At 32.2% G+C, this 22,309-nt stretch overlaps 2 protein-coding genes across 6 annotated transcripts; both read right to left on the bottom strand.

Annotated features, from left to right (window-relative positions):
* Positions 1 to 509: 509 nt before the first annotated feature.
* Positions 510 to 9,314, bottom strand: LOC112783576 (uncharacterized). Of its 4 annotated transcripts, none has more exons than XR_003193451.2 (27): positions 9,098 to 9,314; positions 8,012 to 8,788; positions 7,622 to 7,730; positions 7,430 to 7,512; positions 6,668 to 6,823; positions 6,495 to 6,563; positions 6,132 to 6,254; positions 5,899 to 6,048; positions 5,643 to 5,774; positions 5,487 to 5,566; positions 5,271 to 5,365; positions 5,103 to 5,170; positions 4,807 to 4,908; positions 4,631 to 4,704; positions 4,121 to 4,228; positions 3,852 to 3,927; positions 3,528 to 3,664; positions 3,263 to 3,422; positions 2,994 to 3,173; positions 2,312 to 2,428; positions 2,083 to 2,230; positions 1,733 to 1,897; positions 1,529 to 1,641; positions 1,241 to 1,364; positions 965 to 1,060; positions 788 to 850; positions 510 to 673 (listed from the first exon to the last, which is right to left on the bottom strand). XR_003193451.2 is itself a non-coding variant. In XM_025826575.2 (27 exons), the coding sequence occupies exons 1-26, from the start codon at positions 9,305 to 9,307 to the stop codon at positions 834 to 836; spliced, it is 3,693 nt and encodes a 1,230-aa protein (XP_025682360.1). In that variant the 5' UTR covers positions 9,308 to 9,314; the 3' UTR covers positions 510 to 673; positions 788 to 833. The 4 variants fall into 4 exon arrangements, 3 of the variants coding, with proteins under 3 accessions (XP_025682360.1, XP_025682359.1, XP_025682362.1); XM_025826575.2 differs by having other exon boundaries at positions 788 to 866; positions 2,075 to 2,230; XM_025826574.2 differs by having other exon boundaries at positions 2,075 to 2,230.
* Positions 9,315 to 10,995: 1,681 nt separating this feature from the next.
* LOC112783869 (protein MICROTUBULE BINDING PROTEIN 2C-like) lies at positions 10,996 to 14,664 on the bottom strand. 2 transcript variants are annotated; one of them, XM_025826947.3, is made up of 5 exons: positions 14,381 to 14,664; positions 14,172 to 14,255; positions 12,387 to 12,611; positions 11,753 to 11,974; positions 10,996 to 11,352 (listed from the first exon to the last, which is right to left on the bottom strand). In XM_025826947.3, exons 1-5 carry the CDS (start codon positions 14,567 to 14,569, stop codon positions 11,191 to 11,193), a joined length of 882 nt encoding a protein of 293 aa, XP_025682732.1. In that variant the 5' UTR covers positions 14,570 to 14,664; the 3' UTR covers positions 10,996 to 11,190. The 2 variants fall into 2 exon arrangements, with proteins under 2 accessions (XP_025682732.1, XP_025682733.1); XM_025826948.3 differs by having other exon boundaries at positions 14,405 to 14,664.
* Positions 14,665 to 22,309: the final 7,645 nt, after the last annotated feature.

The raw sequence follows: 22,309 nt of genomic DNA, 5'->3' as shown, positions 1-22,309 counted from the left end.
ATTATAATATTTTTAAATTTTAAAAATTATTTACCATTTAAAAATTATTTACCAAATGCACCTGTTGCTTGTACTTATTAAAAACCGATGTTAATTTAATTTACCAAAAATAAATGTTATAACTTTTAAAACATTATCTTTTAAAAGCTAACTTTTATGCGCTATTTTTAAAAAGTAATTTTTTTTTTCAAACCAAGCCTATGTTGAATTGGTCTAGTAATTAGCTCACTAATTCACTTAAACAAGTATCGGTCGTTCGAATATTACCTTATGCATGCATTAATTTATTGGCTAGCGATCTGATTTACAGCATATTAATCTTTCACCTGTCGAGTTGTGAGATATTTTGACAAACATTTTATATCTTGTAGTACCTTTTTTTTTATCAATTTTTTATTTTATTTTAGGGGTTTTTTTATCAACTCCAAAACATTTTTGGTTAGTCACCAAAAAATAAAAAATATTTTTGGTTGTTAACTCTTTAAAATAAATAAGTAAATGGATCAATATTAAGCTAAGACTATAAATAAGTTATTTTAAACAAGTAAATTTTTACAGCCGAATCCACCAACCTTTCTTAGCAAGGAAAAAATAAAGGTAACAAGGACTATTAACCAATTCATAAAAAAGGTGACTCCTCAGCATTGATCACATTTTCTGCTTCCAGAACACCCTGAATGGACATATTTTGTAACCAAAGTGAAGTCGGGAATGCAATAATCAATTGAAGAGAAGAGAAAAATAAATGGAAAAAAATAAAAAATAAAAGGTTCAGTTTAGTAACAACCTTGATAATCATAATGGCCGCATCCTTGTGTAGGACCTCGTTATACTCATTGCAAGCAAAACTCTACATAATGCAAAAGCTATAAATGAAATTGACACTACGCAGACTTCAGTCTATTTTTACCTGTAGAAGTTCTAAAAGAATGGTGGAATTTTTTTAAAAAACATTGATCCAGACCTGAACACAATTAGGGCAACCAACTTCCGCTGAGCAGCGGCAACAAGTGAGAAGATCAAGTGCAGCTTCCAGGAACTTGGTGAAACGCGGTTGAACCTATCAAACAACCCAAAATACATTAAGTGAAATCTCTACATTGATTAACACTTGGTAAGATTATTAAACCAGAAACTTCTTGTTCATCATATAACATCTTACTAAAGAATCAGATAGATATTAATTAAGGAACCGAGAAAGAAAAGCCAAATCCTATGCTACAATTTGCATGTTACTCACCTGAACTGAAATCCCACACCCTCCAGGATGTTGATCATAAATGAGAATTCGATCTGGGTAATAGCGGCTATCATGAGGATTCGGGCACTCGGCAGCCAAGTCAGATAAGTTGCATGTTATATGTCTGCAAGCAAAACGCATCATAATATAGATTGACATAAAATTAACAGGAGTTACCAGAAAAAGAGCGGGGAAATCTGGCTGAAAAGTAAGGAACATGCCATGATTATCATTTAGAATCTTATATTCATGAGAAAAATTTAAACCTAATATTTCTGAGAAACTTACAAAGGCACTACATTTAAAACCGCATGCGAAGCAGCATGCAAACCTCCACGAAAATCATAATTTTTCTTGAGTACTACTTCTTTGATAGATTGTGGCACTGGAATCCAAACTGCCTGTTTAGAGCAAAGAACACAGCAATGTTAAAAGATTCACAGATGTGGCACAAAATTAAAAGAAAGTAAACCTAAAAGTATTTGAATTCACCTGTGACTCGTATGAATATTGAGGAAGGGCTAGGTCAACAGCATCAAAGATTTGATTGCTCCCTCTCCAAATACGATAAAAACCAAACCATGTAGTTGTTACTTTGCATATATGAGCCCGTGCATTTGTTTTAGGAAACATGTTCAAAACTGCTGTAGGATAAGCCTGACAGTAACAGTAATAGTAACAGGAATGATGAGTTTTTAAACCCCTAAACTTCATCAAAATTGTCCAGCCGTATTAAGGTGGCAGCATAAAGTTCAACATTGCTATATTCTAATTGCATGCTATAACTTAAATAAGTTAATTCAAAGATCACTGTTACAGAAGCAGATTACATACAATATTACCCCCAGTGACATGAATATCGGTGTAATCTCGAGTTTTTGTATAATACTTCAGATCAGCCACTTTGCAGAAAGCGGTCTTGCTAGACAGATCTAATTTCTCGACCAAATAGGTTTTCCCTTGACACATGTACACAGCACCTTCATATACCTGAATCAGGTAACACATATACTTTGATTTGATGTAGCAAAATCCTATCTCAGCATATATCGGCATGTAACAAGTCAATACCTGAAAGAAAGCCCTGCTTTCCTCTATCTCTTCAAGGACTTCATTTTTTCTCTGATCTATGACACTGTATCTTACGGTTTCTATTGCTCGGATATTGACCGCATGAGAAGGATATTTCTAGAAAGAGAAAATAACATAAAAATAAATGCAATATATAATAAAAAGACTGTACAAACTATATGAAACTCCTGACCTAGTGGGGACTAGAGATAGTATATCCCTTTAAGCAAAGAGATTATTTCCAAGATCTGAACCTGTGGCTAACAGTTACAAGGCAACCTTACTACTACCAAGGTTTGCTCAACTATAAATAAGTTTTTAATCTTAGAATATGTAAATAGAATAAATTAGAATACCATACAAAATAGTGTTTAGAGAAATAGAATATATTCTATAATATCTGTAAATACATTTGTATAACTACTCAGTGTCTATAATTCTAAATAATTTATTCTCCACTATGAAGTTGAACTGCACAGAATTCATGAAGCCTTTCTCTCCTCTCCACTAAAAATCTTGCTTTTTCAGAGAGAGAGAGAGAGAGAGACTTATCAAACACCAAATTTTTAGTAGGATTCAAAACATATTCAACCCTTAAAAATATTTTACAATGCTGAATAATAATGAAGTCAACCAGAATTGATAGACACGAATCCTAAATTGTGAAAAAAATCCAATATACCTCAGGACCAATGTAGTTCCAAATTCTAGAAGAAGAATCAAATGACTGATTAGGACTCAAATATCCTCTAGCGTTTAAAGAATTTAAAACATTCTCTAAGCAAGAACCAAAATACTTCTCATCATACTGCACAACAAGAGGGTGTTCATGAGCTGCACAGGCCAAATGCTGTTCGAGAACCTGAACAAATTCTTCCATAATTAGCCTAAACCCTTCCATGTGCTAAAAACTCTATAATTAATCTTATAGAAGGAAAGGTTTAAACAAACCTGCTTGTTTTGGGAATCAATGTGACAGCATTCAATTGGCCTTTCAAAAAGTTTCTTAGGGTGTTTCATGAAGTACTGATCAAGAGGCCCACCAAAGGCAACATAGACAGCAAGAGAAGGCCTATCTCTCCTCCCGCCCCTACCGGCTTGTTGCCACAAGCTAAGAGGATAAATTATTTTAAAGAAACTCTTTAATGTATTCCACACAAAAAAGCTATTTTAAAGGTTTAATTAGATTGGGATATGAAAGCACTTGTGACAATACCTTGCAATACTACCAGGAAATCCTAGATGCAGAGTCACATCAATTTCTCCAACATCAATGCCCAATTCAAGAGCATTAGTTGCAGCAACACCACAAATTTTACCACCAAAAAATGCAGTCTCTATTTTTCTTCTTTCCTGTCAATGTGAAGCAGCCAGTATTAAGTCTCCACAATTCATCAGTCCATAAATCAAACCAAAAAGAATAAGCACTACCATTGGATTGAAATGATAAATGATCCCAAAAATATCATGCATGCTCACACACACACACACACACACAAAATAATACAAAGGCCTATTTCTACATTTGGGGGAAGTTGACCTCTGCGATGTAGCCACCACGATATGCACAGATGGAATGAACCAGATGCGGGGATGTTTCGAGAAGAATTTCACGTCTATTTCATTTACAGCAATTCAATAGCATGAGCATCTTGCTTTCAGAATAAGGGAAAACTATAAACTAGACTTCCCAAAAGCATATCAGATAAACCAAAACAGAATATAGGTAAATCAAGCCATCTGAATTTTGATCAAAGTATTGATTATACTTGAATATACAAAAATATATATAAATTTGAACTGACATACGTATATGATAAAACAAGCTCACAAAGTTTCCTTGATTTACAAAAAGCGATGGTGCGAAGACCATGCTGAACCATTTCTGCAAAAAGGCGCGAAACATCCACAATTGGGCTGCGAAAATAACAAAAGGGCTCATGGAATTCATACTAAAAATACTCAATTACAACAAACCCTAAAGATAAACTTGTGAAATTCTTAATCCTATCCGGTAATCATCACACATCATCTATTAAACATGTTTAGATGATTTGATGGTATGAACTAAATTTGATAAGTATAATGGTTACTATTCAAACCTTAATACTTGCTATTGCCAAAACGCTTACATGAGGAAGGATGTTAAAATATAAGAAAAGCTATTTCTAATCCTTTATCAAATATAAGAATTGACCAAATTATTCAAGCGGAAACTTTTTCACTGTTTAAAGCATGCAGGTAAACAAAATCTATTTACATCAAAATCAATAGTTGCAAACTTTTGTATCATCCGAATCCATACATGAGGAATTATACCTTGAACGAACAAAATTGTCACTTTCGTCTTCCAAATTATCAGCATCGATAACAGACTTGGCTTTTTTCACCATCTACAATCAAGTAATATCAACAATTAGTTTCTAGAAATATGTCTTTACTCTTTAACACTATAAGAGACATATTTTTATAACAAAATTAGAATTTCAACTCACAGCTTTCGGACGCAGACTAGGATTCCAAAGGATGAAAAGTTTCCTTGCAGATGGACTTCCATCATTCTGAAATAGCTCAAGTGCTGGTAAATTTGCAAGTTCCTAGAACACAGGAAGTCAATTATTAAACTTAACTTTGAGCATAGCAATATGCCAATTTTGAGAAGATTGCCCTGCAGCCTTTTAATCCTAACACAGGAAAGACAGCATAATGCACAGAAATATTAAAATGAAAATGTTGTAAGAGATGTAATACTAAGTGTACAACGTTAACTATTTCCAAGACATGTATTTACCATAGAATGCTCGCTTGGATTAGCAGAAGTTGCAGTAGAAAAAACAAAGGAAGGATCAGATCCATATACTGCAAATAGAAGCAAGTGGCACATTCAGTTATTCACATTTTCATTTAAAATTTAAACAGGAGAATAAATTATGGAAACATTCCCAGAATTTTAACAAACCATGTGAGCACAGTCGCCTGAGCCTCCTTAATATAAGCGAAGTATGACATCCAAATGCTCCCTTGTAAGTATGAGTTTCATCAATTATCACAAACCTAATGAATTGAAAGAGAGTAAGCCTCTTACTAATAACAACCCATCAACTAATATTCCACATTAAGTGCCTATAGCCTAATTATAATTAATATGGTTTTTGAAACACTCCATATAAACTACCTTAGATTTGATAAAATCCGACTAAATCGACGATGGTGGGGCAAGATCGATATGTGTAACATATCTGGATTTGTTATCAACTGCATGATAATATAACATGAAGCACATTTCACCTGTGTCCGTCCAGTCTAAGGGAGAAATTAGTTGTAAAATTACCAGTCTAGAATTATCTCGTAGCCAAGTCCTGTCTCTTTGGGAAGTGTCACCATCATATATACCAATATTTAACTCAACATCAAATCCTTTTGTCATGTTTAACAAAGATCTTAGTTGATCTTGAGCTAATGCCTGCATGCAGGAAATATTTTACTTATCCAATTACAACCCCCACGGAGAAAATAAGAACAGATTATGGTCAACTCGAGCATTTAGATTTTAGAATTGAGAAATTAACTGATAAACTGCAACAAACCTTTGTAGGAAATATGTAAAGAGCACATGATGACAGATTATTCAGTAAAACTTCTAGAACTGGCAGGTTATAGCAAAGAGATTTGCCACTAGATGTCATTGTAGCCACAACAACATTCTTCCCATGAAGGGAGGCTTGTATAGACTCTGCCTAAATCAAACAGCAGAACATCTTTGATTCTGAGAGTAAGAAATCATTAGCTAGGAAGACATTTTCACATATTCAGTTTGTACCTGGTGACTATACAATTTTGAAACTCCTATACACTTCAGTGCTGATCTCATCTTTTCCGATAGTTCAGTTGGGATCTCCGCATGAATGGCATTTCTAGGGCTTATGTCTTCAATATGCACAATCTGCATTAACCAAACTTTCATAATGTAGCACTTGCAAAATATGAAATGCCTTGATGTGTATTCATGAGTGAAAAAAAAAGAACATAGAGTTACATTATATTAATGATTATATAAATTACTGTCTGTATCCATTCTACAATGCTTCATTAGTTGAATATCCAGCAAAACATTGGTGAATTAAAGGTTTGATGTGTTATATTCTCGAAAGCTCAAAAGATGGTTATGACAAAAAAAAAACACCTGTCCTTCAGATCCAATTCCTTTCTCAAGGTGTTCAACCATGTCCACAGCTAGCAATGCCTTTGTGTCCTGCCAAACCAAGAACAAGTAATATAAAGCAATATTGCAACGTCTATCTCATTCATAGAAGACTAAAAATTAAAAGTAAATATGTAACAGAGATGAATACATACATGACACCGAATGTGATTTGAATCAGGTTTTGTGGTATTCAAGCTTCTCTTTAAACGTTTTGATTTGTTTTCATTTACAACAAAATATTGGTCTTTGCATATTGCAAGCAATTCTTCCAAGGAAATTCCCATAGTCAGCTGATCTCCTGAAATAAACTGCAGAAAATATCAATACAAATTATACTCACGCATAGCACCTACAGCGAAAAAGTCGTCTCTGACCAAGCTAAGTAACTTCAGTTTTATGAATGAACCACCCTACTAATGTATTCCTAATGCACAATTTTACAAAATCTTTTCACCAGTAACAATTGTAAATTTAGAATGATAACAATTAAAAAATAAAAGAATAAAAAAAAATTAACTTTATTTTAATTTAAATTCAAAATGGAGTAAAAAACAAATCAAAGAAAGACACAATATCTTAACACAAGTGAAAGATGACCAACCTTTTGCCAATTGTTATTGCTCACCAAAGTTTAAGAATAATATCATGAAAAAGAAGGGTCTGATAGTGATAGGTAAGAAATCTCCATTCTTTAAAGTGTAAAAAATAGTGATTCCAGATATCAAGTTAAATACTAGTCACAATAGGCAGATGGATGCATCAGAATAACGATCCTTACTTTTATGCTCAAAGTTCAGTTCAGGTTGCAATATGCATCTCTTATAAAATCAGGCCAAACACAAACTTTGCAGTATGCACTGAATAGATCAATCAACAATAAATAGTTCATGGCATTGTATGTTAAATAAACATACCGGAAGCTGCTCAAAAGCCTTCCACAGATTATTTCGGAAAGAACTATCCCTACTCTTCAATGTCCGAACAATCTTTGATAGAGCTATTAAACAAGACAGGACAAACCAAAAAAGCTAAAATAAATAAACAAATGGAGAAGAAGATCAGCAAGCTTCAGGACCACAATAAACCCCAAGACATCTTCAACACACCTGTTTTAGGATTGATTTCAATTTGTTCTTCATCACTTGATGAATGGTTAATGACAAAAATGACATTGCCAAAACTTGCCTTCTCTATGTCACTTTCGAAGCACACTAGCTGCAGAGGATTACACCAAAATTAGAGCAGGAAAATGCAATATTGAAGAAAACCACTGCAAACTTGGTGATAACAAAAGTGAAGGCATTCAAGGGGGAATAATTACTTCACACAACATTCTTTATTCCTGCGGCCTTAGCATACAATAGGCATCCCGTACAATCACGTTTAAGTTAAACCACAGATCATAAGGTGTAAAGGCATGCTTACACTATCACCTTTGGAAAGATTAACAATAAATCTTAAAATAAAGAAAATGACAAGAAAAATAATCAATTTACTTGAGGTGAGAGAAGCGGAAGATGCTTCACGTCCTGGAGGCCAATTTTGACTCCGAACATTCCAAGCTCATTCAACGCTTCTTCCAGCAGACGCAAGGTCATTTTCCTACCCTGCAAATGAAGAAACCCGGACAAGATGTTTATGAAAGCAAATGCTTTCATTACAATCTTCAACCATGCAGGACACAAGCATGAACTACTACTACCATTGGCACCTAGCTGCAATCCACCATCACCTCCCAGTGAACAAGCTCTTCTGAACAACTTGCAGTGTCCCAGAGGCAGGTCTGACAAACAATTCACGGAGTCCAAAACCTTCAAAAAGACCTCGCAATTATGCTTGCCGAGGGCACCCTCACTGGTACACTCCAGTGTGTTCAATATGAGATGATATGGAAGCTCAATCCGGTTATCAGCATCTCTGTCATTTGCCTTCGAAGCCTGATTCCAACTGACCTCATCATCCACTTTCTCTTTTCTTGGCTCCGAAGCAACTGTCCTGAACTCGAAATCAGAGCTATTATTGTGGTCCAAAGTATCACTTTCAGTGGCCTCGCGCAAATGCAATAGATCCTCCTTTATATTAGACCACATTGAATCCGCGAGATCGGTAGCTGAATCACCACGACGAGCAGCATTAGAGGGAGTTGAAGAAGCATTAAGTGAGTCCGATTTGTGAGCTTTGGAATCCTTCTTAGCAAATGGAACGAGTACAAGAAACTCCCCATTGTGGATTGTGTAAGATCCAATCTGAGCCTGCGGTCTCAATTTCTCACCCTGGAATCACAATCAAGCAATTTCTCATTAGGATTAAAGTTTGCATTACATGGAAATGAAATAATAAATTCTCACTAAATAGTGCATCCAAAATACAAGATCAATTTCATGTATCAAACCATGCAATAGTGCCATTTCATAACAGTTTAATTTCTATCTCCATACACTATGAGTTCAATACTAGTGCAGCTAAGTACACAAAAACAATTAACTTGCAGCGTCACTAATTTCAATGCGCAGTTAGGGTACAAGAGAACCAATCATGTGGTGCCACGTAAGCAAAAGTGGTTAGAGGTGAGAGAAGAGTACCTTGAAGAAAAGGTGGAAATGGGAGGAGTTGGTGGCGGGTGGGAATGAATGGTTGAGGAGAAGCTTGAGGCGTTGTACGGTTGCGGAAGCAGGGATTGGGATAGTGATGGATTCGGCGGTTAGGGTTCGGACTTGGATTTCAATGTCGTTGCTCTCTGCCGCCATTTTTGGCGGGGAATGTTCTCTGCCGTTTCCCCTTCCCATTTCCATTTCTAGTGCCAAAGGATAAAATATTTAAGATAAATGAATTTTTAAAATATTTTGTTTGCCTTTTTACTTAGATAAATTATTTTAATAATTTTTTATATTAATAATTAATAAAAAATATTCCTTTTAAATTTATTTTAAATATATTAGTTAAAAATATTAGAATAAGGTTAGACAAACATATTTAAATATGTTTGAAGAAATACTTTTTATTTTTTATTTAGAAAGAGTTGTAGAAAAAAATTGTATCAAACTAATGTCAAATAATAGATAAGTGTTATGTTCAAAATGTGTTGAAGATAATTTGTGTCTATACTATTATAGCCGATTATCTAATCACACGAAATTTTAAACGCTTTTTCTTTTTCACGTGAGAGAGAGGAGTGTATCTCACAATGATGTGAGAAGAGATGAGTTTTACGTTGGTATGGTTTAAACAATTCGGACCCTCTGATTTGTTTCATTTTTTAAACCAACAATCAGAAATTGGACGGTCCGATTTGTGATTTCGAAAATAAAAAAATTTTTAATGTTGAAATCGGATCGTCCGATTTTTATTTTAAAAAATAAAAATAAATAAAAAATACAAAACGGACCCTCCGATTTGTAACATATTTTTTTCTTTAAATAAATCGGACCTTCCGATTTGTAGTTTATTTTTTTTTCAAACAAATCGGACTGTTCGATTTGAATAAAACACCATATAAAAAAAGACACCAAATCTTCCAATAACAATGTATTACACATATATTTAAACCATATAAAAAAAATTAGCCAATTTTAAGCGCCCATTATTTTAATAAAAAAAAAGTATAATTTGATGAAATATTCAATTTTTAATGGATATGAAATTGAGTTATATTTTTTATAATTAGAATATGTCATAGTTTAAATCTTTGATGCTTGATAGTTTGGTCAACAAAAATTATACCAAAAATAAAATAAAAGTCCTTAATGAAGCAATTAAGTATAGACAATTATTCTTATATAAATTAGATGGTAAATTACTATTTCTTGTATATTACCACAGTAGATGCATAATAAGTCTAATTGTACACATATTTGGCATATAAAATAAATATTTGGATAAAGTTTTTTTTTTTTTTGGTCTCTAAACGTTTGTAATTATTTTAAAAAAATATATTTTTAATATTTAATTACATTTAATTTTATTCCTAACGTTTTTTGTTTGTATCAAAATTATCTCTGAACGTTAACTCCATATAATATGTTAGGAATAAAATTGAAAATTTTTAAGAATAATTTTGACACAAATCGAAAACGTTAAGAATAAAATTAAAAGAATTAAAACCATTAGTGACAAAATTGAATGAAATTAAATATTAGTATTTTTAAAAAGAATTACAAATATTAGAGACAAAAAATATACTTTATTTTAAAGTTTTTTATATATTTTATTTAACTATAAAGTTCATGTTTGAATTAAATGTTAAATAATTAACTTATCATATCATTTTCATTCTTATAAGACTATAAAACTTGATAAATGCTTGTGTAATCTTGAGTATATTTAGTGCATGTTTTAAAGCTTATTTTTATTCAAATTTTAATTATTTCATGTATTAAAAGTGTGCAAAACAAATCTATTATACGATAATATATAAATAATTTATCATTCAATTCAGTTCCATAATTTGTAATGAAATAAACTGTAATTTACTAACTGAAAATCCTTTCAATTTCACAGCATGCCATATATTTTAGGAAAAGTATATGGAACCAAAAGGTGATCAGCCAAAAAGTAAACACATTTTGGCTGGTTTTTGGCTGATATGCTTTTGGTTCCCTAGTTGTTCTCTATATTTTATGGTCACATATTTATAAATTTGGTCACATTGACCAACCATGGATTCCAAATAACTCTCTCAAATTTCGGGTTTAAAGAGAAATGACTCAAAGTGTAACCTAGCATTGGCAGCAATAGCAATTGATTCATGATCCTGTTTCTCTTTTGCAGCAGCAACTGCAGCAATATAAGCTTTTCTTGCTTCTTCCATTTTCTGCATTTCCATCTCATCCATATACATCTAAAAAATTACACATGCATTGATATTTAACAGTTAACACCATTTTGTTTTGAGAAATAATCGTGCTTAGAGAAATCAAACAAATGTGTACACTAAAATGCTAGTATATAACCCGAATCTAAAAAGACTAAACTAGCAATTTGGTCTCTGAGTTACATGTGAAGTAAAATTACTTTCATCCCTAAATGATTTGTAAAATGAATTTCGTTCCAAAGAATTTTGTGAGGTCAATTTAATTCTTGAAAGATATGTGACATCCTAATGAGTCCATGAAAAGAAAATATCAAATATGCATGAGCCTTGTTACCAAGAATGTGAAACAAATCTATTCATTGGCAATTTGGCATAAATATCAAATATGTTGCACATAATAGATAGAAAAAAATGTTAATGAACTCACTGTAGAAGGTAGGGAATTGAAGTTATGAGGCTTGATGTCATAATCATCAGTATATAGTCCATCATTATTAGTTATTTTCAAGCCATCAAGCAGCAATGTAAATGATAAAATTTCTCCTTGCACAGAATCTAGCTCTTCTTGCAGTTTCTCCACTTTCTTGTTTGATGTCATTGCTTCCCATTGTATCTTTTCCAAAACAGCTTGTTTGTCTGCAAGTTTCATCTGTGGACATTGATGAGAGACACAAATTTCACAACTTTCGTCGTAAAAAGAATTAGTATAATTTGAACAAAACTATTTTTTGGTGTAGGAAGATTCATATTGGGACTGACAGAACTTTTTTAGATTTTGATGCATTTTGAAGGATTAATAAGTTTTCATGAAGTGTGAAAGTAAAAATAACAAACCCCAAATTAACAATTTCCATGGTGCACACATTAAAGTTCTTCATGATGGTTTAATTGTTTCATGATCCAACTCTGAATATTACCAGTCATTGCCCTCATATACAAAACTACCTTTGGCACTTACCAATCTTCTCACTTTAGGCGAATCTGTTCCAAAGACTTGCAATAATGCAAAGAGTATATGCTACGCGAAAGCAACATAAAAAGTAGATTAAGATCATCAGCACCTTCACATCAAAGAGTTGCCCTTGAGTAGACCTGAGTAAAGAGTCCTTTTCTGATACCATGTATTTAAGCTCATCAAGTTTTGGATTAAGAGCCTTCAACTTGTTTCTTGACTTTTCTGCTGACTCCAAAAGTTCATCTTTCACCAATAATTTCATTTGCAATTCCTCCACCTGCTTCCTCAATAGGGTAAGTTCTCCATTCTCCTTTTTCCTGAGCATAGACATCTATATAACATAACATATATTATTTAAGAACCAATAGCAAATAGTCAATGTGGTAGTTCAAAACGTGAAAGGTTTTTATGACAGGGACAACAAAAAGTTTCAGAAGAAAAATAACTTATTTTTGCAATATTTTCATGTATATATGTAAAGTAAATTACGCTATTACAATTAGGTGATTTAATTTCAGCATTATTTTTATATCTCCATACATTCAAAATTGATGATCCCATGTGAAATGACACTTTATTAATAATTTCTGTATGTTGAATTTAATCATGATCTGCAGTAAACAAACAAAAAGAAAGAAAGAAAGAAAAAGACAGTAATTTAATAAGGTATTACTACAGTATTATATGCATTTGACTTATACATACAATACAATACAATACAATACAATGCGATATACCATCCTAAAAGACACATACATAATGGGTTTTTATCAATTGATGGTATGAAATATTCTTAGACTTAAACAGAGTATCAAAACTAATTCGTTAACCACTTAAACTTGATATGAATCTAATTTTGATGCTTAAACAGACTTTATATGAAGATGTAAACTCAAACATCGACATTTGTCATACAATACAACTTATATTACACAAGGAGTTAGACTACTTTTGTTTACTAGCAGGAATGCTGGACACTGACACAAAATCATGTGTCCAGAAATATTGAATTAGTGTCTTTTTATCCTTTCTAACATAAAAATACTAACAAAAGATACTATTTATTTTTTTATTTTTTTATTATTTTCATTGAACAGGATGTAAATCATAGGATCCAAGCAGGTTGGTCAAAATGGCGGAGTGCATGAACATAAGACCGCTATAAGACCGGCTATGCTATATGGTACGGAGTGTTGGGCGGCTAAAGGGGAGCATGAACATAAGCTGAGTGTGGCAGAGATGAAGATGTTGAGATGGATGAGTGGTCATACGCGATTGGATAAAATAAGGAATGAAGATATAAGAGAGAGAGTTGGAGTAGCACCTATTGTGGAAAAGATGGTTGAATCGCGTCTCAGGTGGTTTGGACATGTGAGAAGAAGACCGATAGAACATCCAGTCAGGAGGGTGGATGAGATGGAAGATGGACAAAGGACGAAAGGCAGAAGAAGACCTAAGAAGACCATCCATGAGGTGGTCAAACGAGATCTACATGTAAACGGTCTCTTTATAGACATGATACATGACAGAACACAATGACGTCGTTTGATTCATGTAGCCGACCCCACTTAATGGGACAAGGCTTTGTTGTTGTTGTTTTATTATTTTCATTAATTTTTTATATAATTATATTTTTTTGTTACTATACTTTTTCTTTTATTTTTGTATATGAAAACAAACTAATAAATTGAACTTTCGTGTTCGATATGTCTTATTCTTGTCCTGTTCTCGTGAACAAATGCAGTCTTACTTCTTGATTCATATTGCTATGCCAGCAAAAATTGGTAATTTTCATATTCACCGTATTCACCGCATAAAGAGTATGGGTGAATAGTCATTCAATTAATAGAAACATAGAATTGGAAAAAAGAAAAAGGAAGAAATAGTTTACTCTTCTAGCCAATGAGTCTCTTGATGGTGGCTTGGTGCAGATCATAGAACCTCGACGCCTAAATGAACGGCTTTCTTTACTATCCTAATAATCCAAATTTCAATTTAATCAACAGAGTCCACAATTAAATGAATAAATAAGTCAATTAAAATATAAATTCCATAAGATTTTTACACTCTTCAGTGTATCACCCAAAGAAAGGTTATTACAAAGAGGGAGTGAACGAGAAGGACCATTTGGACGAGGTCGTTGAAGAGTCCGCGATCCAAATTGGACTGAGTTTGAGAGCGAGTCAAGGACGAGTTGTCTTCACATTCAGACTCAGAAGCACACGAATTATTAGGTTTGCTCTTTTCTTCTTCCGAACCCATCGTATCATGTTGCGGCTTCTCATGCATTTTCTTTCTTCTTTTTTTTTTTTTTTCGATTTTCTTTTCTTTTCTTTTCTCTTTTGTGGAGGAAACGAGACGAATAGTGGGAAGACAGAAACGAGGGAAACACTCAACTGAAAATGTGAAACTACCTTTGAAGAAGAACGTAAATAATTACTTTGGGCCCAAAACTTCAGTTTTTTTTATAAATTGGCCCATAAAAAAAGAAAATTGTAAATTGGCCACAAAAGATTATTTTTGTTGGATAACAGTATGGGAAAATTTTAAATTTTCTAGTATTTCAGTAATTTTTAATTATTAATCTTAATAATAAAAAATATATAATTAAGACAACGATTAAAATTTAATAAAAATATTAGCGTACTGATATAGTTAAAAGCTTTCTAACCGTATAATACGCACCATTTTTTATAATTGAAAAAAAATAAATAAATAGCTTCTTAATTTTTTTATCGTCACAACAATTAATTTTTTCTTCGAAATTTAACTATAAATAAGCATTTGACCTGTGAAAAATGAGGCAGGTAATTAAGTAGATAGGTCTTTCTATTGGTAAACAGAAAAATATGTGTTTCATTATTCTAATGGTTGGAATTTATAAATATTTAATTTTAGTTAATAACTTAGAATTTAATTTTGTTGGTATGGCATTATTTAATTAGATGGACGTGTTAAACTATTTTATATTGACAATGTATTAAAATTAATTTAAAAAATTTATATATTTGTAAAAAAAGGTTAATGTTCTATTTGTATTTTTCTCATTAAAATTATAAACAGTTCATAATTTTCATCTAGTTTTTTTTTTAATATTTAATTATAAATAAAAATTGAAATGAAATTTAATTTCTAAATTTTTAATTTGAAAAAAAATCATACAGTAAAAAAGAAATCACATTTGAAAAGAAAAAAAAATCAATTTTTTTTAAAACAAATTTATAAGAAATCTCATTAAAATATGATTTTTAAAAGTTTTTTAAATTGTGTGATTCTCTATATTTTATGTATTTTATTTAAAGGAGATTATTTTTACGATTAAGATATTACTTTTTTAGAATCTATTATTTAAAAAATTAAATTTACTATGGATTAAATAAAAGAACACTTTATGTATACCAAAAAAGTATCTTTAAATTTGTCGTTATATATTTGTATATATTTATATATATTAATTTATATATTTTTAATTAAATAATTAATTATTAGAATAGTCAAATTCATAATAGACCAATAATTAAATTTATTTTTAATAGTGTAATAAAAAAGATTTTATAAATATAAAATACATATTTCTATACAAAATGTTGATTAATAACTAATTTTTTTAATGAGTTATAATCTAAATGACATAATCTTCTCGTACTCACTTAAGAGGTCGCAGATTCGAATCTCCCTATCTTTAGTGTATATATATATATATATATATATATATATATATATATATATATATATATATATATATAACTGCTTTATTACAAGATTACCTCTAATTCCGTTGTGGCATGTAAAAATTTGACCGGAGTTTGACCCAATCTTTGACCAAGTTATTTGTCAATCTAAATTCAACTAAATTTTATTTTATAAAATCCAAAAAAAGTCTATATTATGTGAAAAAAGAGTTCAATTTTTTTAAAAACAAAAACAAATACAACATACTATAGAAGATGGAAGAATTTTAAAATAGTGGAATTTTTTTAGAATTTATTCATGTGTGAACTTATTAAAATTGATATTTACCAATTTGATGATTATCAAGTAGAAGAGTCATGAAGCATTATGACACGATGATTTATATGTTACTTGCATCATCAAAGTTTTAGTCAAAAAATGATACTATAATTTGATTAACATGAAAATGATACAAGTGGTGGTATAACAAAACTTCAACTTGGTTAACCATAATTACCAACAAACATATAACTTGATAAATTTAGAAGAAACAAGCTGATAAGATGGTAAATTGGATAACTAAGCTAAGCTAAGTTATAATTTTTGATTTGGTCAAAATTAAAAAAATTATTTTAGTTGTAATCTTTGATTTAATTAAAAGACAAATTATCAATTAATTACGTGTTAAAATAAGTTATACATTATGATTAGATTAAGTTGATATTATCAACTTGTCATATCAAGTTATATAAGATGATAAGATAAAATTAAATTAATATTTATTAATTTGATAAAGATTGAACAAATAGTAATTTATTTGTTTCTTCATATCATTACTTTTAATATATATATATGGGTAGTTAAGACATTTACTAATATATGCCAAAGTTTATATAGAATTAACAGTGAAAATGTTAAAGAAAATTAGTAAGGTCCTTATAGTCGACTACTTTTAAAATAAACGTGTTTATTTTTCTGTTAGTGCAACATCAAATAAGAACCAAAAAAGAGAATCTCACTAAAAAAAAGGTCAAAGGAGTAACGGTAACATACCACATTCACATCACAATGCTCTATAAGATCAAAATTTCTAAATAGAAAAGAGGTATGTGATTCACTCTGAATACACACTACTCATCTCTCACTTTTATTTATTTGAGTATCAGAGTGCCTTTGCAAGTTCCCATCGTCACCTATTCTCTTGGAATCAAAGTATACGTCATCCATTTGTAATCCCTGAAAAGCAGTGTTTGTCTTGAGAAATTCTAAGAGACCATTGCGATAGCAAAACCAAAAACTACCCTAGTTACGAGAAAAAGCAGTAGGCCAAATCGAGACAGAAGAGCTCCACTAAGTTTTGAAATCAAAGAGGTTAGCTCTGAGTCAAGAAGATGACAAACGAAGCAGGAACCATGACAACAGGGACGATCGAAAGTCGTTTAAGCTAACTGATGAGTGAATTGTTGTGATGGTATATAATTTCCTCAATTGAATGAATTCTCGTTGCAAGTATAGTTCTATACCAACAAACAATCCTCCCAATCAAAAATTTGATTTTGTCACAAGTACAAACCCCAATAAAAATTAACCGAAGTTTTAAACCTCAGGTCGTCTCACAAGGATTTGCAATGAAGTGCTCAATTATTGGCTATGAAGGAACAAAGGGGGGTTTGGTTTTATATTTTGGCAAGAAAATAAATGGCAAGCAAAGTAAAAGAACAATTGACTAAATAAAAGAAAGTAGAACTCTTGGCTAGACATAGGTAATTGAAATCACCATCCTTGTCAACAAACCATACATTGATAATTATGAGGGGCCAAGCTTATTAAGTCTACTTCCAAAAGCCTTAAGGACGTAATATCTACTCCTAGACTTGAAGTACGTTAAATGGCTTTGATCACATCAACCCATAAGTCCCAACCTATCTACTAATTAGATTAGTAGTGGGTTGGTGTCAATGAATATCAAATTGATCACCAAGGATTCTCAAATCACCAAATCATTGAGACCCAATGACTCAAGGTCACTCAATTCACTTAGCCTAGGCCAAGAGTAAAGAAAACTACTCAAAAACTAAAGGAAACATTCTATCAAACACCTAGTGTGCAATAAAAGTAAACATCATAAAATGCAAGAATTAAAGGAAACCCATAACTAACATAAACAAGAAATCAACAATAACAATCAAGATCAACATAAGAGAAACATGGAAACATAAAATTGCATTAGAAGAAATTGAGATCCAACAATTGTTCATAAACATAAAAGGGAGCAAAACAAGAAATTAACAAGAGAAACTAGAAGATCAAAGACAATAGAACACTAAAACATAAAGAGAATTGAAATCAAAACAAGAATTAAAAGAGAAATTTGAGAGTGATTAACCTAGCTTTACCCTAATTTCTATCCTAAATCTAGAGAGAGGAGAGAGCCTCTCTCTCTAGAATTCTACCCTAAAACATGATGAAAACTAAACTATAACTACTTGGTTCATTCCCCCCTCAATCCTTGGGTTCAATAGCATCATAAATGAGTTGAATTGGGCCCAAAATGAGCTAGAAATCGCCCCCAACGAGTTGCCCAAAGTGGACCCACGCTGCTCCATCAGTGCGCACGCGTACAATGCGCGTGCGCGTCCCTAGACGTCAGGCAACTATGGCAAATTTTATATCATTTTGAAGCCCCGAATGTTATCTTTCCAACGCAACTGGAACCGTCTCATTTGGACCTCTGTAGCTCAAGTTATGATCGATTGAGTGTGAAGAGATCAAGCTTGACAGCTTTACGGTTCCTTCATTTCTTCATGAGTTCTCCCACTTTGCATGCTTTTCCTTCACTCCTTCCATCCAATACTTGCCTTATGAACCTGAAATCACTCAAAAAATACATCAAGGCATCGAATAGAATTAAGGTGAGTTAAAATCACCAATTTAAGGGCCTACAAAGCATGTTTTCATATTTAAGCACAAATCAAGGGAGAATTGCAAAACCATGCTATTTCATTGAATAAATGTGGGAAAAGGTGATAAAATCCCCCAAATTAAGCACAAGATAAACCACAAAATCGGGGTTTATCACTAACCCCAAAGTTTGACACATATACTCCACTCAACACTAAAAGAGAGGATATTATTAAGGATATCCTACATTCTAAACTAATCAAACCTCCAAATAAAGTTGGAACTTATTAGGACCAGAGATATGTGGAAAGTCAAAGTATTACACCTTCCACCAGATGGACATGCCACAGATGACTGCATCATAGTAAAAGACCTCCTCGAGAAATTACCTTGGCAAAGCCTTCTAAACAAATACATTAACGGACATGAACAGAGAAAAAACACAACACAGCTCGGCAAACCATCAAAGACAAATGATAGCCACAGAGATAAGGGAAAAAGGTAGCTGAAAACCCTACACAACCCTGTGGTGTTATTAATTGAATTTTCGGTGGCTATGCAGGTGGAGGTAGTAGTAACTCTGCCAAGAAGAGGTCTTATAAGGCCGTGATGTCAATGACTGGGTCCGAGCCGACCTTAGCCACCAATTGGCTATTTCAAAAATCACTTTTCAGCCATCTGACCTTAAAGTAGTGGACAAAAACATAGACATCCAGTAGTCATATAACTCCAGGTGGGAGACGTATTGGTGCAAAAGGTCTCTACCTCCAAGGAATATTGCAGATGCCCTATTATATTTCACATATCAAAAATGAAGTTAAGTGACAAAACTTTGCAACTATCTATAAGTGAATTGGTAGGATTCTCAGGTGAGCGTATTCCAATACTTGATTATGTATGGTTGCAAACAACATTAGGTGATCTCCAAACTGTAAAACCCTAGATATACAGTATCTTGTTATAAACTATCAAACTCCATTTAATATTATTCTAAGGAGACCTTCTTTGAATGCCTTTGATGCTATTGTTTCTAGATACACTTGTGTGCAAGATATTGTAATTGCAACAGTTTATACCGACCAAAAAGAAGCTCAGTAATGTTACAACGTGAGTTTTAAGACAAACTCCATAAAGCCTCTAGAGCAAACGTATATACATGTTGTTTATAACTCGAAAAACATCCCACCACTCGCAGAACTCGACCCCGGTTCAGATATGCAGGACCAACCTATGCTAACAGATACCTTGACCAATGTCACTCTAAATGAGGATGAAAACAAATTCACCTACATTGAAGATGCACTGCATGGGACAGAAAAGGAACAACTCATTGATTTATTATGACAAAATGTAGACCTTTTCACTTGTACCTATCTTGAAATGTCAGGGATCCATTTGAACATTATCTATCACGAATTGACGCTCAACCCATCTATCCAACCTATAGCTCAGAAGAAGAGATACCTTGGTACAGATAAAAAGAAAACATCGCCAAAAGAAACACAAAAGTTATTGATTGTCAGTTTCATCAAAGAAATCATGTTTACCACTTGGCTAATAAAGATTGTGATTTTAAAAAACACAATCAGAAGTGGAGGACGTCTGTCGACTTCACTGACCTCAAGTAGGCCTGTCCAAAGCACGCATATCTTTTACCTTGCATTGACAAACTAGTTGATAATTCCTCTGATTTTCAAACTTTATGTTTTAAGAATGCTTATTTTGGTTATAACTAGATAATGATGTACTCCACCGATCAAGATAAATCTGCATTCATTACTGACTAAGAAAATTTTTGTTATAACTTATAAGGTTATGTCTTTTGGGCGTAAAAGTATAAGTGCTAGATACCAAAGACTAATGGATAAGATCTTCATCAACCAGATCAGCTGAAATATCAATGTATATGTTGACAATATGGTGGAAAAGACCAAATTCACAGAAAATCATATAGAAGACCTTAAAGAAATTTTTCAACAACTCAGAATCTATAGCATGAAATTGAATCCAGAAAAGTGCACCTTTGGGGTACACGGTGAAAATTTTCTGGGATTTATGCTGACCTGTTGAGGTATAGAGGCCAACTCAGAAAAATACAAAGCAATATTAGACATGAAAAGTTCTCAATCAATAAAAGAAGTCCAACAACTAATTGGTCAATTAGCTGCCTTATCACATTTTTTTACTTTGGATAACTCATCTATCACATAATTTCTTCATAACTCTAAGAAAACAGAAGGAGTTACCTGGACAGAGGCATGTGAACAAGCCTTTGACAAGCTCAATACTATACTATCCTCACCTGCAATACTTCGAAAACTAGAACATAGTAAATCACTTTACAATAAACAACAATAACTAATATACTTCATCAGCAAATCACTTTACAATGTTGAGATTTGGTACGTAAAGTTAGAAAAGCTAGCTCTAGCCTTGATAACAACAACCAGATACTTGATGCATTACTTCCAAAGTCACACCATCATAGTCTATTTAGAACAACCATTAAGGCAAATTTTGACAAGGTCAAAGCTCGCTGAAAGATTAATCAAGTTGTCCATTGAACACTCATAGTACGATATTCAATACCATGCTCAGGATTCCATAAAATCTCAAGCATGAGATGACTTTATAGCAGAACTGACACTGCCCAAAAAAACATATTTATTGTACTTTAATGGAGCTTTAAATATGCAAGGTTCTGGAATCGGGGTATTACTCGTAGATGGTGAAAGAACAGTCATAGAGCAATATCTATAATTTTCCCTCAATACCAGTAACAATCAAGCAAAATACGAGGCATTTATAGTTGGTCTTAAATTAGCACAAAATCTTTGCATAAAATAGATAACTATCAAATGTGATTCTCTCTTGGTAGTATAACAGGTAATTGTTAATTTTCAAGTACGAGATATATTATTAGAGAAATATTCTGACCTATCCAATGAGGACTTGCATATGATGATTGATTATTTAACTGTCCATGTTAGTAACATTTTGAAGAAATTTAACAAATGCACAGCTGAAAATGATGCATTAAGAGCAAAAATTGATTTTCTTAAAGAAAAGGTGAAGAAAACCGAAAGTGCCTCTGAGTTAGTTGAAGAAAACATATTTCTTAAATCTGAAAATTGAAAAGTTTAAAGACAAAAGTTCGGCCAATGCTTCACTTGATCTTATTGCTGAAAAAGATAGATTATATAAAATGATTAGAGATTTAAATCAAGATTTAGCACCATTTGCACAAAGTTCTAGCAACTTAGATAAATTGCTAGCTAATCAAAGACAATTGTTTGAAAAATCTAGTTTAGGTTATGTTACCAAAAGTGATGCAGTTTTTGAAAAACCATTTGCTAAAACCAAGGCATCATATTCAAAAACCAAACCCTTGCTTAAGAAATATGGTTTGGTTATTTTAATAAAATGATGCAATTTTTGAAAAATTACTTGTTAAAA

This window comes from Arachis hypogaea, chromosome 20 (genome assembly GCF_003086295.3).
Source record: "Arachis hypogaea cultivar Tifrunner chromosome 20, arahy.Tifrunner.gnm2.J5K5, whole genome shotgun sequence".
Classification (NCBI taxonomy): Eukaryota; Viridiplantae; Streptophyta; class Magnoliopsida; order Fabales; family Fabaceae; genus Arachis; species Arachis hypogaea.
This window is presented reverse-complemented; position numbering and strand designations above follow the sequence as displayed.